The sequence below is a fragment of the Ornithorhynchus anatinus genome, chromosome 19 (genome assembly GCF_004115215.2).
Source record: "Ornithorhynchus anatinus isolate Pmale09 chromosome 19, mOrnAna1.pri.v4, whole genome shotgun sequence".
NCBI classification, from domain to species: domain Eukaryota; kingdom Metazoa; phylum Chordata; class Mammalia; order Monotremata; family Ornithorhynchidae; genus Ornithorhynchus; species Ornithorhynchus anatinus.
The window spans coordinates 11,680,571-11,697,013 of record NC_041746.1 but is presented as its reverse complement, the minus strand read 5'-3'; the positions used below and the strand labels follow the sequence as shown (position 1 = coordinate 11,697,013).

The following is a 16,443-nucleotide window of genomic DNA, read 5'->3' as shown; positions in this document are numbered from 1 at the left end:
CGCTCAATAAATACGATCAAATGAATGAATTCACTTGGCGCGCCCAGCACAGTGCTCTGCGCACAGTAAGCGCTCAATAAATACAATCGAATGGATTGGCGCTCTTGTAGCACTCAGCACAGTGGTCTGCCCACAGTAAGTGCTCAACAAATATGATCGAATGAATTGTCACTCTTGTAGCGTCCAGCTCGGTGCTCTGCGCACAGTAAGCGCTCAATAAATACCATCGAATGAATTACTTGTAGCGCTCGATCAGTATGATCGAATGAATGGTCACTCGTAGCGCTCAGCACAGTGCTTTGCACACAGTAAGCGTTCAATAAATACGATCGAATGAATGGTCACTCAGCGCTCAGCACAGTGCTCTGCGTGCAGTAAACGCTTCATAAATGCCGTCAAATGAATGAGCTCATAATGGGCAGGGAGCGTGTCTGGTAATTCTCTTGTATTGTCCTCTCCCCAGCACTTAGAGCAGTGCTCTCTGCACGTAGGAAGTGCTCAGTAAATACCACTGATTGGGGTTCTCGCGGGGCCACCCAGATTTCCCCTTCTTCGCGAAATGCCTTTGGGAACCAGGCTCCTTGACTCAGCTGATGCCGTTGGGCTCTTGTGAATTGTTTTTTCCATCCAGCAATGAAGCAGAAAGGGCGAGGAATGTATAATAGATTCAGTTCAGTTCAATTCAGTCAATTTTATTGAGCGCTTAATGCGTGCAGAGCACTGTACTAAGCGCTTGGAAAGTACAGTACAGCAATAAAGAGAGACAGTCCCTGCCCACAGTGGGCTCATGGTCAGGGGGAGGGGGAACACAGACATCAATACCAGTACTTAGGCATCAATCTAAGTAAATAAAATTATAGATAGACATAAGTGGTCTGGGGGTGACCTGACCTCACCCTTGGTTGCCACCCAGGCCCCTGTGTTGTCTCTGAGCTAGGAATATAGCTTTTTAATAAGTTAAGCAATCAGTGATATTTATTGAGTGCTTACTCTGAGCAGAGCACTGCACTAAACACTTGGGAGAGAACAGTAGTTACAATAGTGCAGTAGAGTACAGATTGTCATGGGAGAAAGTGGTGATAATATTGTATTGAACAGCTCTCATTTTCAGTTGCCATTTGGGATTTTTTTTTTTTACTGTGCTGATTTATTGCACCTATTTTCACAAACTGTGAGACAGCTCGACTGCACACTGCCAGTACAAAAAGGCAGGGAAGAACCATCCTTTTTATTTTTAAATCTAGTATCAGTTCTTTAAAATTCAGTGTATTTAGCAAAATTCTGGGCTGCATTTCTCTACTCTAAAGGAAATGACAATCTAGGGAAAGTTCTAGTTCTGTAATCTAAAGATGAATATTTGTTAGAGTCTTTGTTCGTGCCAGCTAATAAAACAGTCCAACAGTGTATTCATTCCAAATCACAGGTCTACTGAGCTGTAGGTTATGAACTGCTTGTGGACAGGGATCTTATCTACCAACTTCTCGGTGCGCTGCTTACAGTAAGCACACAGTAAATAATCTTACAGTTAAGATCCTGTAAGAGTACAATATAATAATAATAATAATAATGTTGGTATTTGTTAAGCGCTTACTATGTGCAGAGCACTGTTCTAAGCGCTGGGGTAGACACAAGGGAATCAGGTTGTCCCACGTGGGGCTCACAGTCTTAATCCCCATTTTTCAGATGAGGTAACTGAGGCACAGAGAAGTTAAGTCACTTGCCCACAGTCACACAGCTAACAAGTGGCGGCGCAGGGATTCGAACCCATGACCTCTGACTCCAAAGCCCGTGCTCTTTCCACTGAGCCACGCTGCTCACAGAGTTGGTAGACATGTACTCTGCTCACAACAAGCTTACAGTCTACCGTTGACTCACTGTACGGAGTGTAAATATTTTTTTCCAGATAACGTAAATAGGAAAGAAAAAATTCAGTGTGGGCAGTATCCACTTACATGTTCATGCTAATGTTTCTGGAGTCATTTAAACTGGAAAAAAAGCCAAGCATTGTTTTCTGAAGTTCCTTTCTGCCCTCTCATTTCTTGTTACTGTTTTTTTTCCTTTTCATCATGTTTTTGAACATCACAATGAACACTAAAGTCTAGGTACTTTAAGAGTGTTTTACTTATTGCTATAAACAAACAGGAGTAAGATCTTTGTTATCCTCAATGAGAGTGAAAAAGAAAAAGCATCATTTCTCTGGAGATGTCATTAATGAAAAAGAATGCCTTCTTCTGGGACAACCTCAGCAGATGAATAGTAAAGTAAATTAATGCTGTTTTGTTTGTTCCTCTCCTTGAGCCACACTTATTTCACTATGTCTTCAGAATTCCTCTGTCTGATCTCATGAATCATTAGAGCAGGGGTATTCTTACATCTTGGGTAAATGCAAGAACTCTGATCTCTTTTTTAAAAAATTTGTACTTTGGTTCCTAGGATTCTGGCAGATTCACCTGAAGTGTGAATCAGACATCGACACTAATGCTCAGTACTTTTTATTGGATGTAGGTTTAATTCAAAATGAAAAAAAATCCTCTTGAGTGGCTGCTGGGCTTTCTTTTTTTGGTTTCAGGAAGCAGGTTTATAAAGGATTAAAGGCACAAGCAATGGTGCGAGAACCCCACTGAGGATTTTTCTGTTCCATCTTGTTAAGTTTATTGCATTCTTTTCTGCAGACTAATAGTCATTATGGTGTTTCCTTAACATTGTTGAATGTCTCCTGCCTGCATTTTTGATTCCATAATTCATCAGCAGATATTCCATTTGTTCACAGATGCTTGGTGCTGCATAATGACCTGATTTTAGAACTGCAAATAGTAGATACTGCTCTTCAAATCCACCTACTGCATAGAAGACTTAGGCATTTATGCAACAGCATTGACTTGTTTCATGTCTAGAACAGACCAAAAAAACCAAACAGAACACTGTCTGGTAGGGACATGTTGACTGTTTCTAGAGGATGAGTGTGTGGGTGCCTGTGTGTACATGGGTTTGCAGACTGCCCTGTGTCCAAGACTGTGGTTATCAACTGTTGCCCATCTTCACAAAGTGTCCAGCCCAGGTATTTCCAGCACTTGGGAAATTGAGAGTTCCTGAAGCCATGATAGGGAAGAATGCCTGGGGTGACAAGGGCAGGATCCAGTGAGGGTGGGGTGCCATCAAGGAGCTCTTGGCCCAGCTGTTCTCTGGAGATTCCACCAGAAAGTGGAGAGGACTTCCCGTCAATTCCAGCCCTCAGGATTAGGCCAGGATGTCCTCCTTGGGGGCAGAGCTGTTTAGCCAGACTGGTGATAAAGTCCAAGTGGTGCGTGTGTTTGTATTTGTATTCCAGTGAGAGGGTAAAATTACACTAATCGGGGCTCTTGGCCTTAATCTCTTGTCTCCCTGCTCTGCTTGCTGCCTTTTTGCCCATAGAGGGGACTGTCCACATGCCCAGCTTGCTTTCTTCTGAGCCACGAGGCCCACTGGCTGACATAAACCTTACTGTAACTGTAACCGTAACCTAACCATGACAGACTGCCTCCTGAGTATAGGTGTGGGGGAATTGTCGCTGTGGGCAATGAATCCCACAGGGCAGAGAGACTAAGCAGGTTTCCCTGGAATTAGGGCTTTAAAGACACCATGGATGAATTTTCCCAAATTTACTTGGGGGGCAGAATGGGGTTAATGCTCTGGGGCTCTGCACACTTGTGTCTGCTCCTGAGCTGCATCGAGGGGAGGAAGAAGTTGGGGCAACAGGGAAAATTGGGATCCTAACTGGAGGTCAGGTGGTTTGCAGTGACTGTACATACCCTACTCTGCGCCTGATGCTGGGAGCAGACCCTTAGGGGTCCCTCTCCAGCCTGAGTTCATCCCTCTGCCAAGCCTGCAAAAGCCCATTGCTCCCCAGGAGCCAGAACATGTATGTACACATCCTTTCTACGCTCTGTCTCTTCACCCATCAGCAAGTTATTTTAATGTCTGTCTGTCCCTACTAGACTGTAAGCTCCGTAAGGACAGGGGTCATGTCAGCCAACTCTGTTGTAATGTATTCTGCCAAGCGCTTAATACAGTGTTTTGCAGTAAATACGCTTCATTGACTGACCCCAGCAGCAACTGCCATCATTAATTTTAGGTCAACAACGAGGACGGTGGCTGATGCCCTTGGCCTGTGCTATTTTTGTTCCTCCCTAACGGGTACTATAAAGAAGCCGGGAAAACCCCTGGAGTAATCCATCTCCGTGTTTGTTACTTTTGGAGGCTGTGCGATGTTGTGACAGGTCCCTGTTCTTGCTCCATGACTTATTTTAAAGCAGACCACTTGCCCCATTGTGCCGGTGTCTCTGGTGTGCTTGAGAAGAGCTGAGGTCCTGGGCTCACAAGTGCTTTAAAGAACACGCACTTTCAGTGAAGCAGCGAGCCTAGTGAAAAGAAAACAGGAAATGCGATTCTGATCCTGACTCCACCACTTTGCTCCTGTGTGACTTTGGGCAAGTCACTTCTGGGCCTCTGTTTCCTCATCTGTAAAATGGAGATGAAACATCTGCTCTCCCCCCAGACTGTGAGTCTCACGTGGGATCAGAAGTGTGTCCAACATGGCTAACTTGTATTTATTTCAGGGCTTAGCACATCATAGGTGCTTGGCAAATATCATTATTATCATTATTATTATTTTTAATTATTTTCATTTTACACTATTTTTCACTTTACTAGTTATTTTAAATAATAATAATTAGTAGTAAAATGAAAAATAGTGGTGTACAGATTGCTTGGGTCTCACTAGCGAACTAGATTCAGATTGGGAACCTCTTGCCCTAGATGAGCAAACTGTGAGCCATCTTCATCATCATCAACAGCATTTATTGTGCATTTATTGAGTTCCGTCTACTGTACTAAGCATTTGGGGACATAGGGTAAAGGACACAGTCCCCACTCCCCCTCGAGGATCTAATATAGATCAGACATAAAGTCATAAGGCTGGAAAGGGCTTGCAGGATCATAAAATCCCTACCCCTGGCCTTGCGGGATAACCCCACATAAATAATTCTAGGTGTTTGAGAGGCTAGATACCTTTCAAAGACTTCCAAAGGAGAGGATCAATAACTCCCTGTCCATAGTACTGAATTCATCAACGTTGGCAGGCCACTGATGTTATCTTTTTGTCTTTTGTCTTTCAGTCAGTGGCGTATGGTGGATTTTAAAGTAAGTTGTGCAGTAAGAACAGCTTAAAGACATGTAACGTAACTCAAAAATAAACCGATTGAGAGCCGGGCATCCCACTAGCACCTTTTGGTTGACTGTTGCTGCCGCCGCCGTCCTCTTTTCATTCCTGACTAATTATCCCTGCTTCCTCCGCTCCTTCCTCCTCCTCCTCCTCTCCTCCCACAGCAGCTCTGTCGCAGACAGTGGACGGAAGGGTCCCTTCCCCCCAAGCACCAGCCCCACCCACGGCCTTGTATCCTCGGACCATCTACAACATTCCTGCGCTTGTACTGTGCTCTTTTAACCCAGCATGGCCTGAGCCGTATTCTAAGATGTGGCTTTGATTGACATCGGCAAAAGAACATAATGTTGGAAGTATTGGAGAGGCATTCTTAGTCATATAGAACACACACTCTTGGCTGGTGTCACTGCCACATTTTAAAATTTCAGGTTGGGTCAAGGAGTGCATGAGGTGCATGCCCCGACAGCATGTCTCTGCTTTCAGTGATTAATTTTGCTTTTTAAGAAGCCCATTTTTTTGAAGTTATTGGTATGTGTGAAGGGTGGTAGAGTAAAATCCTAACATCTGTTTTATTGGCTACATATGTAGCAAGGTTTTTGATGGCTTGACAGATTAAAGAGTGAACGTCGGTATCTTTTGGGGCTCTTTTCCGTTAAATGTTGGCACAGAAAGAAGTTCTGAATTTTTCAACCAGGGCGAATGCAGATAATCATTCTAGGTGGTTTTTCTCTGAGTTTTGTTCCCCAACCTTTATCAAACCCAGTGAAGATTAGTAGTTCTTAGGTGGTGCCACTTTCTGATTTGCATAGGTCATTCTTCCTTTGGGGAACGAGATGCTTTTTTACAGTTCAGCAGTGCTTAGGGAAAAGAAGGCACATGCCCTTCCAATTTTTTGGTTTTCTGCCATTTTGCTAAATCCATTTTACTAATTAGGAATGGGTGTAGGACAAGTGAATGGAATTTTAGATGTATTCTTGCACTGGTCTTGTTTGTATGTCAAAGAAAAATGGCTAATACTAAGTAACTTACAGGACAAATATTTAATAAGATGAAGGGAGTGAAATTGTTATATTTTAAAAAGAATTGTTAATGAATTCTGGATTCGAGAATTAATTTCAGACAAACTTTGGCCTGTTTTCATTCTGCAATTTACTAATCAGAGGGAATGGGAAATAATTTTCATTCATCGAGGAGGGACTGCTTGCAGAATTATTTGGCAGAAACTAAAGTTATTTCCATCTTTTGGTGTAAACATATACATCGCCACTTTTGCCACTGATCTGGGGAAGGAATGGAATTGAGCTTCTAATTTAGTTAGTCTCTTGTGAAATATCGGTACTCAAAAACTGATAGTTGATGCTAGGAGAATTTGCTTTTGGTTCTAAATTTATCCACATTCCCAACGGATCTGGGTTTTGTACCAACCAGGCCTTCCCCTCAAAATGCAGTGTAGTTTTTTCCTCTTAATCATAATAGTTTGTAGGAGGAACAAATAAGTGAAAGATGTTTAATATTTCAGCAACTGAACTACTTAAAATAGAAGCTGCCCATGTGTTTTTCTCAGCTTAGCAGCTTGAGAACTTAGGTGGTGAAAAGATGTGTTTATGCCAAGTCTTTCTTCAAATCAGAAGTTCAGTTCATTCTCTTTCTTGAATTGTTGAACATCTTTCTGAAACACTGATATATGATCGATAACACTAGAAGGAGGAGGGAAGTAAGAAAATTAATATGGAAGACTACAATCTTGTTTCTCAGACCTGAAAGACGTATTAGAACATCAAAGCAGTTAGGTGGAAATAAATAGCATCATTCTTTGCACTGGGAATGTCTGCCTCTTTTTCTCTTCCATTTCACTTCAGACCCCTCACCTTTCTGATGAATAACCTGGAACCAGTTTCGTGCTTTGGAAGTGTCAGATCAGTCTCATGTTCCTGTTAGATCCTGAGTTCCCTTTAAACTTATTTATCTTAAAATAATATGCCCCGAAAACAAAGGGCACTCTACCTTTTGACTTTCAGGATGGAAATGAAAACTCAGGGTTCCCAGGTTAGCAGGAAATTTACAGCCCCTGTTTCTGACCTTGGCTTGAACTCTAGGTGAATCCAGCCTAGAAGGTCAACCAAAGGATAGAAATGGTACCCATTTGAATCAGGATTCCTTGACAACTCTGGACTCTGAGGTTGGGGTTGGCCTGTGATAACCCCCGATTCTCAGAGGGGAGCTGGGGATACCCCAAGTCACATTTCTGAGGGTGGGATGGACCTTAGGGAACCCCTAGAAGCAGAAACTTTAGCCTTCAAATATTTTCCAAATTTTCATTATAACTACTAGGATGTAGGTGGTAAAGGGCATGCGGTATTTGGTCAAATACTTGGGAACAAACAATATAGGACGTGGGTGGTAAAGGGCATGCGGTATTTGGGCAAATACTTGGGAACAAACAATAGCAACATACTGCTCTGAGGGTGTGTCCTATGGAGGAGTTGATGATTTGCACCTTGGTTTAACCAGTTCAGGGAGTAAGGTTTGCATTACCACAGGGAAGAGTCATCCTCCTAACCTAATTATTGGGACTGTTCAGCATATTGAGGCAGGAATTTGATGGGTGGTGTTTTTTTTTTGAATCAGACATTTTGTTTGCAAGTTAAAATAAAAGCATTCCCTATAAACTCCAAGAAACTGGGTGAGAAGAGGAGAAATCTAACAGGAGTGTTAGCTTTGTAAGAGCTGGGTACCCTAGATAGGACAGACTATGTCTGACCTAATTAATTTGTATCTACCCCAGCACTTAGAACAGTGATTGACACATAGTAAGCACTTAAATGCAACAGTAATATCATTGTCAAGAGTATTTATTGAACACTTACTGGGTGCAGAGTGTAAGCAGTTTGTAAGCACTGGGTGTAAGCATTTTGGAGAGCCCAGTAGAGTAAGTAGACAAAAACGCTGCTCACAAGGAGCTGCAGTCTAGTCAGGGAGACTGACATTTAAATAAATTACATGTAAAGGAAGTAATCGAGTGTAAGGATATGGACCTAGGTATTGTGGGGGAAGGACGTGGGGTGAGTGCCAGTTGAAATTAGTTATGGAGGCAGTTTTCTTGAGGGTGTCAGGTCTGGGTGAGAGATGTTTTTGATACGAATTTTAGCCAGTATACGTCTAAATCTATAACCTTCCTTTCTCTTTGCTGATCCATTTTGCCTTTTCCATTTCAACCCCATACTACTCATGGAGACTTGCATCTTTTATAATATTTTGGGGATGGTGGGAAGTTTGAACTTTTTCTTGTCAGACTTAGTTAATTCATCCTCTCCAGTTATTTATTTTTATGAAATGTTTTTCCTTATCTTCCACCACTCATTAGCAGAAAAGTGAAACTCATCCTACTGTTCCAGGACTTGGTTTATATTGTGTTGCTTTAGAAATAACTCCACTATCCTTCCTCCATTTTTTCCTCCATTCATCATGAGGCCCAATTCACGATAATTTCCAAGAATTGTAGTGTGCATTGATCAGGTCCCGTGGTTGCTCACTTAACAGCTATCTCCCTGATTTAGTAAAGAAAAGATCTTTTGTATGTTCTCAATGTTGAGGGAATTTTCATCTTTCTTTCATGTGAAAATAAGGAATTTTGCAGGTGATTTGAAAGCCTTGTTATGACTAGAGAATAGGCCTCTTGTGGTGGTATGGGTAGGTTGAATTAATATAATGCTTTTGGTTGGCTTGCCTTTCTAGCAGCTGTGAAGTGACCATATGTATTATAGGAACTAAATATACTGGGAGTGCTCTGATCATTTATTCACTCAATGTAATGTAATGAGAGGGATATGACGTGACAGGTAGATATTAGTGAACTTGATTCGAGGTGATTCTGAGCTATGTTATTATGCTTGATTCGAGGTGATTATGAACTACATTATGCTTTTACCTTGATTCTGCTAGTAACTTTCAAGGGGTTCAAGGACAAGTTACAAAAAGTCCCTTTGCCCCAGTGTATTTTGTTAGAAAATGCCGCACAAGGGTTCATTGTTCTATAGGTTGTTGTAATTTGAAATTATGGACACTTTATGTGATTCAGTTGGAGGCTGGTATAATGTATGAATTAAAACCCAGCCCAGATTCAGGGCTGCCAAGGATCCTTAAGATCTCAAGCCATTGGACTGGGATGGCACAGAGAAGAATTTCACTAGGCCCAGCAGGATTGCCAGCCCTTCCCAATCTGCCCCCTCACTGCTTCCCCCTCAGGCCTCTCATTTCTGGTCGCGGTCTTGGTGTTGCCAACCTGGAAATGGCCTGAAATTTCTTCTGGTGAGTGCTTAAGGTTGCCCCATGGACTCTTTGGTCTTAGTCACCCACTAGGCAACCGTGCACTGTCCCGTAGAGGTGAGGTTCTGGTCCTTTCCTGTTTGGTGGCCAGCAGTTAGGAGTTTGGAGGGGACACTGCTGTCTCTGGACCATGATTAGAATCGTGCCAAGGAGCTGAGTGTTATTAAGTTTAAAGTGCAAAGATTGACTAAGGGGTTGGTTGTTTGGCTTTTTGGAGCTCTTTGGAGGAAAAAGCCTTCAAAAATGCAAAATATGCATAATAATTTACATCTTAATGTTTCTATACTAATTATGTACCGTTTGTGTGTTTTCTTGCAGATTGTTTCAAGAAGAAATCCAGAGGATGTGCAGGAGGTAACTCTTTAGCACTTGAGAAAACAATTTTTTTAAAATGTATATTTGGTAAGGAAGTGAAAGCAAAACTTTTGTGATTTCTGTGCCTTTTAAATGATCTTCATCTCATAGAGCAGAATGACCAAGGTAGACTATTTCAGGTTTGCCAGTTCTGTGATCCCAGTGCCTTTATCTCTCTCGCCTTATATGAGGTTTTGCTTGGGGTAGAAGGAAGGAGGGTGGCAAGGGAGAAAGGTAGGAATGGTTTCCCCATCTCTGACCTGCTCCGTGCCACAGGCTCAAGAGGAATGATCAAGAGCAGGATCTTGGGCTGTTGGGAGTTGAGCGGCCTGTAGCACTTCCCCCAGGTCCATATGAAGCGCTCTGACCTAACTGTTGCTTCTAGTGCAGAACAAGCAGAGGTATCCCTCAATAGTTTCAGTGTCCAGGAGGCCCTGTGCAGTGTCAGTTACCTCACTCACTGATCTCCTACTATATCTCAATCTGTACACTTTGCTCCTCTGACATCAGCCTACTCTCTTTACCTTTATCTTATCTGTCCCACCACTGAAACCTTACCTACATTCTCCGTCTGGCCTGGAACTCCTTCCCTTTTCATATCCGACTCCGTACCTTCCAAGTCCTCCTAAAATCAAGTCTTCTTCAAAAGATCTCCCCTGACTAAGCCTTCATTTACCGTGGGGCCCCCCCTCCCATTTCACTTGTACCCCTTAAGCACTTGATATTCACCCCACTCTCAGCCCTAAAGCACCATTCATATCCTTACACTCTGATGTTTCCCCTCTCTGGAGTTTATTTTAATGTTTGTCTCCCCCTCTAGACTCCAAGTTCTTTGTGGGCAGGGATTGTGTCTACCAACTCTTACTGTATTCTACTCACCCGAGCGTGTAGTACAGTGTTCTGCTCACAGTCAGCTCTCAATAAATACCCTTAATTGATTGACTGCTGTGTAGCATTACTAGAAGATGATCTGTTTACTCTGGTTTATGCAGCAAACCTCTCAAATCAGTGAAAACCAGGATCTCATTGATGTGAAAGAGGTTCACTAGCTTTTTTCTTGTACCCCGATTTTAACTTTCGGTACTTATCTTGTTCCCATCATTAACCTTAGATTTCCTCCATGGAGCTCTAATAATACTTTTCTCCCAGTGAGATGTATAACACTAGTGGTACTCCACAGTATGCCCCATGCTAAGGCCCCATCCTTCCAGGAGAGAGAGAAGGTGAGAGAAGAAGAGAGACCAGAAAAAAAATCCAGTGACTTCATTCTCTCTACCCGAAGTGTTCCAGCTTTGCATCTCTCAAGTGAGGTCTTACGTGTGACAATTTGATCCATCAAAATTCATACAGTAGTTGGGTTTTAAAAAGGTAATGTTAAGGATGTTGTTGAGAAGCAGCTTAGCCTAGAGGACTGAGATAGGCCTGGGAGTCAGAAGGACCTGCGTTCCAATTCCGCCTTTGCCACTTTGTCAGCTTTGTGACCCTGGACAAGTCACCTTACTTCTCTGTGCTTCATTTACCTCATCTGGTAAATGGGGATTAAGACTGTGAGCCCCACATGGGACAGGGACTGTGTCCAACTGTGTCTACCCCAGCACTAAGTATAGTACCTGGCACATATTCATTCCATCATATTGTTTAAGTGCTTACTGTGTGCAGAGCACTGTACTAAGCGCTTGGGAAAGTACAGTACAGCAATAAAGAGTGACAATCCCTGCTCACAACGAGTATATAGTAAGTGCTTAACAAATACCATTTAAAAAATGCATTTTTTTCTGGGAGAATGTGCTTTTGCAAAAGATAGCATTTATGCAGCGAACTTTTTAATTAATTTCAATGTAAACAGTATTAGTTTCGCTTCTGTTTTCAGTGGAAAGATTGGTAGACATCAAGCAGAGAATACTAGTTACAATCGGCATTATGATTATGTAAAATTACATGAAAGCAATTTAGATAAACTTTATAAAATGTATTTGTAATATAGGTATGTTAAACTGATTTTTTTTGTCACCCACTCCTAGCCAAAACTGCATCATTGTGAACATTTCAATTTATGTATCTTTTCTTTCTCTCCGTTTTAGATAGTTGTGTGGAAACGGTACAGTGACTTTAAGAAACTGCATAAAGACCTTTGGCAAATTCACAGAAATCTGTTTAGACATAGTGAATTATTTCCACCTTTTGCCAAAGGAATCGTATTTGGTAAGCACATTTAAAAATTATTGATGTTGCTTAGTGACTGCTAATGGCTTATGATATATACTTTTACTGGAGCCCTGGGAGTCTGAAACACAGTACCCTGAACCTGGAAGTCTCTTATTGCTGCCTCTTATACTTACTTAATATTATGAAGTATACATTTTCCAAAGGAATGTTTTTCTTTTTAATGACTAACTGCATCATGGAAATTATTTTTCTAGTAAATATAGTTGTTTCTTTCTCCACTAAGTGAAATTATTAAACATTTTAGCTAGATATAATTTCTTTTTAAACAATTAAACCCCATGGCCAAAGACTTTGTGTTCTCTTTTTTGTTTCTTTTTTAAGTATTGCTAAGGAAATTATTAAGAAAACAGCTCCTCTGTGTAGTAGTTTCTGTTCCTACTCCTTTTTTCTTAATTTGAAGTCACTCATTGATTTCCCCCTAATCAACTGCAGGGGCTATAGTTGCAGAAAGAAAAGCTAAAATCATTTTTTAAAACAAGCATTAGCCTTGTTGCAAATGGCCCCAATAATCAAAAAAATAAAACCCATAGAAAAGCAGGGTTGCTTTGTTAAAGAATGAGGTCATCTCTTCCCTCCCGCCCTTCCTTCTGTCTCTGAATTTGCAGTGCCATCTATTGTACATGTTAATTTTTTGCATGCTAGTTTTAGTGTGAGATAGTTGTTTCACTCAGATTGCAGTAAATCAGCAAGTATTTATTGAACACCAAAAGGCTCTAAGCATTGTATTTGGCATTGGACTGGCAAAGTGCAGTCAAGTCAATCATGAGAGTTTATCAATATATTAGAGCAACTTCTCTGTTTTCATACTGTCCTAAAGAAGAGAGAGAGAAAGGAAAGACACAGTAATAATAATCATAGTAATAATAACTGTGATACTCAAGAGCTTACTTATGTTCCAAGCTCCGGGGTAGATTCAGTTCTGTCAGATTGGACACAGTCCCAGTACCTCACAGGGCTCGTGATTAAAGTGGGAGGGAGAACAGGCATTCAATCCCCATTTTACTTTTATTTGAAACCAAGGCACAGAGAGGTCAAGTGACTTGTCCAAGGTCGTAGGGCAGGCAAGTGGTGCAGCTGGGATTAGAACCCAGGTCTCAACTCGCAGACCTGTGCTCTTTCCACTAGCCTGGGCTGCATCTTAGGCAAATGGATTCTGCTGTATCACATTTCTATCATCTAGAGGCCATACTTATTGCATTCTGTTCAGTGGCAAATAATGGTTGGTCAGGAAGTTATCAGAATTATGAGGACTTGGGCAAAGTCTGTGGGCAATAATTCATTCTGAAACATTTTGAAATTTTGGAATTTTTAGAATTGTTTTATTTTAAGATTATGAGGATTTGATTTTCAATACAGTTCTTGTCATGAATCTGGTTAACTAGCCGAGGCCATTGCACAGACCATAATTTGTGGGCAGAGTGACCAGGTTCAGCCATTTCCTCAGGGAGAAGTCCTCAAGGTACAATGCCTCCTTCCCCTCTTTCCCCCCCCCCCAATACTGAGCATTGAAAATGCCAGCAGCTGACCATTTGCAACGTAAATCACAGTCCACAGGAGCATGATGTTTGTTTATTTGCACTCCCGAAGACTTGTCCACAGCCAGTTCTGCAAACCGGTATTTTATTCTTTTGTCTCCTAGTACCCTAGATACATCTGTCAGCAGGTTCAAAACACTTCAGTATTCATTCTTATCTCCCTGGTTGATGTTTAATTCTGTGAACATGGTATGTAATACCTCAGTCGCCTTGAGTGTTACATTCTTAAATGGGATTTTGTCTAGTAGTCGTAACAGTCATTATTAGGACAAGATCCTCTCCCCAATATAGCCTTTGTTTTCAGTTATCTCTGTGCCCGTTTGAAGGCTGCCTTCTCCCTTTGTAGCATTTTTAAAAGTCACTCATGTTTCTTGTAGCTAATTCATTTATAAATGATGTGTAAAATTATTTGCTCCCTTTTTTTATATTTACCCCGAAGACAGAAGCTGTTTTGGTCTATTGGCTAATCATGTAGTAAATTTGTAGAAACAAGTGCTAGTAACAAGTAAATTTGTAGAAGCGAATGGGCCCTTTAGTTAACTAATTACTCAGGGGACCCAGGTTGGTTTTCCCAAGGAATGCTCTGATGATGATAACTTTACCTCTAGCTTCTTTAATATTGTAATTATTAGCAAGAATATGCTTGCTGATCCTTTTCAGCTCATTGTGGGCAGACAACGTGTCTACCAACTCTGTTATATTGTACTCTTCCGAGTGCTTAGTACAGTGCTCTGCACACAGTATGTGCTCACTAAATACAATAAATTGATTAATAAAGTTAAGTGTACTTACTGTCACAGACTCTGTTTAATATGAGAAACCCCTTTATTTTTGAGTTGGACACAATAGTGGTTAGTGTGTCGATGGTATTTATAAATGCCCTCTGTCCAGAGCACACCAAGCCTCCACTGTTTACTCTATATATCAGTGTCACACATCTGTCTCTTGGCTATTCTGGACCATTACCTTGTGTGCTCTTCTGGTGAAAGCGTTACTGATTCTAGTTGTAGCTGCCAGAATTAATCATCGAAGTAGACTGCAGAATACTGGATGGAACCTGCATCAAGTCCAAAGGAGTTAGCCTCCGGTTGCCCTTGGTTTTGGGGTGAAATAGAGCTCCTGATGTGAGCCTTAGTCATGCAGAAGTGTGTAATTCATTTTGCTAAAGTTTTACCTCTCATTTAAAATCCAGGTCGGTTTGATGAAACAGTGATTGAAGAAAGAAGACAGTGCGCTGAAGATCTTCTGCAATTCTCTGCCAACATCCCCGCTCTTTATAACAGTAAACAGCTTGAAGACTTTTTCAAGGTTTGTTAACATGCCTGGGGCTCTCTCTCTGTTTTCATGAGAAACTTTCACTGTGTATTGATTTACTTTACAATATTGCAAGGTATAAATTTGCAAAGTAACTTGGGTTATTGATATTGAAGGATCATAGCCAAGTGAAATCACTTCAATGTCATTGATCATCTCTGCTTTCTGTTTCGAATAGAAAACTGTACTAAGGAATGTCACATTTAAAATTTATGACATTGTAAGATTAATATTTACACTTCTACTCCAGTGTTTGTTCTTGATCCTTCTCATCTGCCCTCCAAATTAGCTTTGAAAACAAACACTCTTTTCTGTGTAGTAGAGTTAAGCCGCCCAAGGCCGAGGTCACACAATCATTATTCTGAGGCAATTAGTTCAGATTACTGTAGCTCATCTGAGATGGTCTTTTAATTTCAGAGGTGTAAGATCCTTCAAATGTAATATATATGTACATATATAATACAAATGTAATATATATGTGTAAAATCTAAACCCAGTTTCCCTTGTCATTCACGTTACTGTAGAAGGCGAGTGCTTCATTGGCTCTCCTCTTATCTCTTCCACATTTACCCATTGCGTTTAAGTTTCATTTACCAAAAAAGCATTTAGTCATAATTGTTTCTTCCACTGTAACTTTAAAATATCTCAATTGTACAACTCCCCTTTCTGTGGTTGTACCACCAAAAGAGCATTTTGGAAGTGATATTTTTTTAGGAAGTGAATTTTTCCATTTTACTATCAATTTTTAATGGTATTTATTAAGTGCTTACTGTGTACCAGACTCTGTAATAAGTGCTGGGGTAGGTATAAGATAATCAAATTGGGCACAGTCCCTGACCAATAATAATGATAATAATAATTGTGGTATTTGTCAAGTGTGTACTATGTGCCAGGCACTATACTAGGCTCTGGGGTAGGTACAAGAAATCAGGTTGGACACAGTCCCTTACCCACTAAGGGCTCACAGTCTTAATCCCCATTTTACAGATGAGGTAACTGAGGCACAGGAAAGTTAAATGACTTGCTCAAGTTCACCCAGCAGGCAGGTGGCAGAGCTGGAATTAGAACCCAGGTCCTCTAGCTCCCAGGCCTGTGCTCTTTCCAGTAGGCTACACTGCTTCCCAATTTCACACTTAAATAAATTAATATCTAAAATAAGATACATCTCAAAACAAAACTTTATTTTCCAAGATTAAAATGAGCTTGTGAAAGACACTTCAGACTCTAGTCCAGTTAGCCTATTTGACGGAAACTGAGAGTCTGTGTTTTTATTGTTCTATGGCTTCTAAGGCCTTTCTGTTTTTATTTTTGACTCTGCTTCAGCTGGAGTTTCAATGCTGAAATGACTCAACTGACTCCTGCTTATTTCTAAATTCAGATCTCTGGGGTGAAAGGTGATCTTAGTAGCTCATAGATTTCCTTTCATTTGAACTGTTCCTAGGTAGGAGGAAACTGGCTTCCACTGACACCTGGATTTCATATAGGATG

The 16,443-nt window shown here is 41.1% G+C and overlaps 1 protein-coding gene across 3 annotated transcripts in view; it reads left to right on the top strand.

The window, feature by feature from the left end:
- Positions 1 to 16,443, top strand: part of RPS6KC1 (ribosomal protein S6 kinase C1) — a 98,179-nt gene that overhangs the window by 2,302 nt on the left and 79,434 nt on the right. For 2 of the 3 annotated variants that reach the window (XM_007672354.3, XM_001511049.5), the window contains exons 2-4: positions 9,845 to 9,880; positions 11,962 to 12,082; positions 14,834 to 14,949. In XM_007672354.3, the coding sequence (XP_007670544.1) occupies positions 9,845 to 9,880; positions 11,962 to 12,082; positions 14,834 to 14,949 (273 nt within the window). Of the gene's footprint in view, positions 1 to 5,153; positions 5,179 to 9,844; positions 9,881 to 11,961; positions 12,083 to 14,833; positions 14,950 to 16,443 lie in introns of those variants that run through there. The other variant, XM_029047222.2, reaches the window with a different exon arrangement.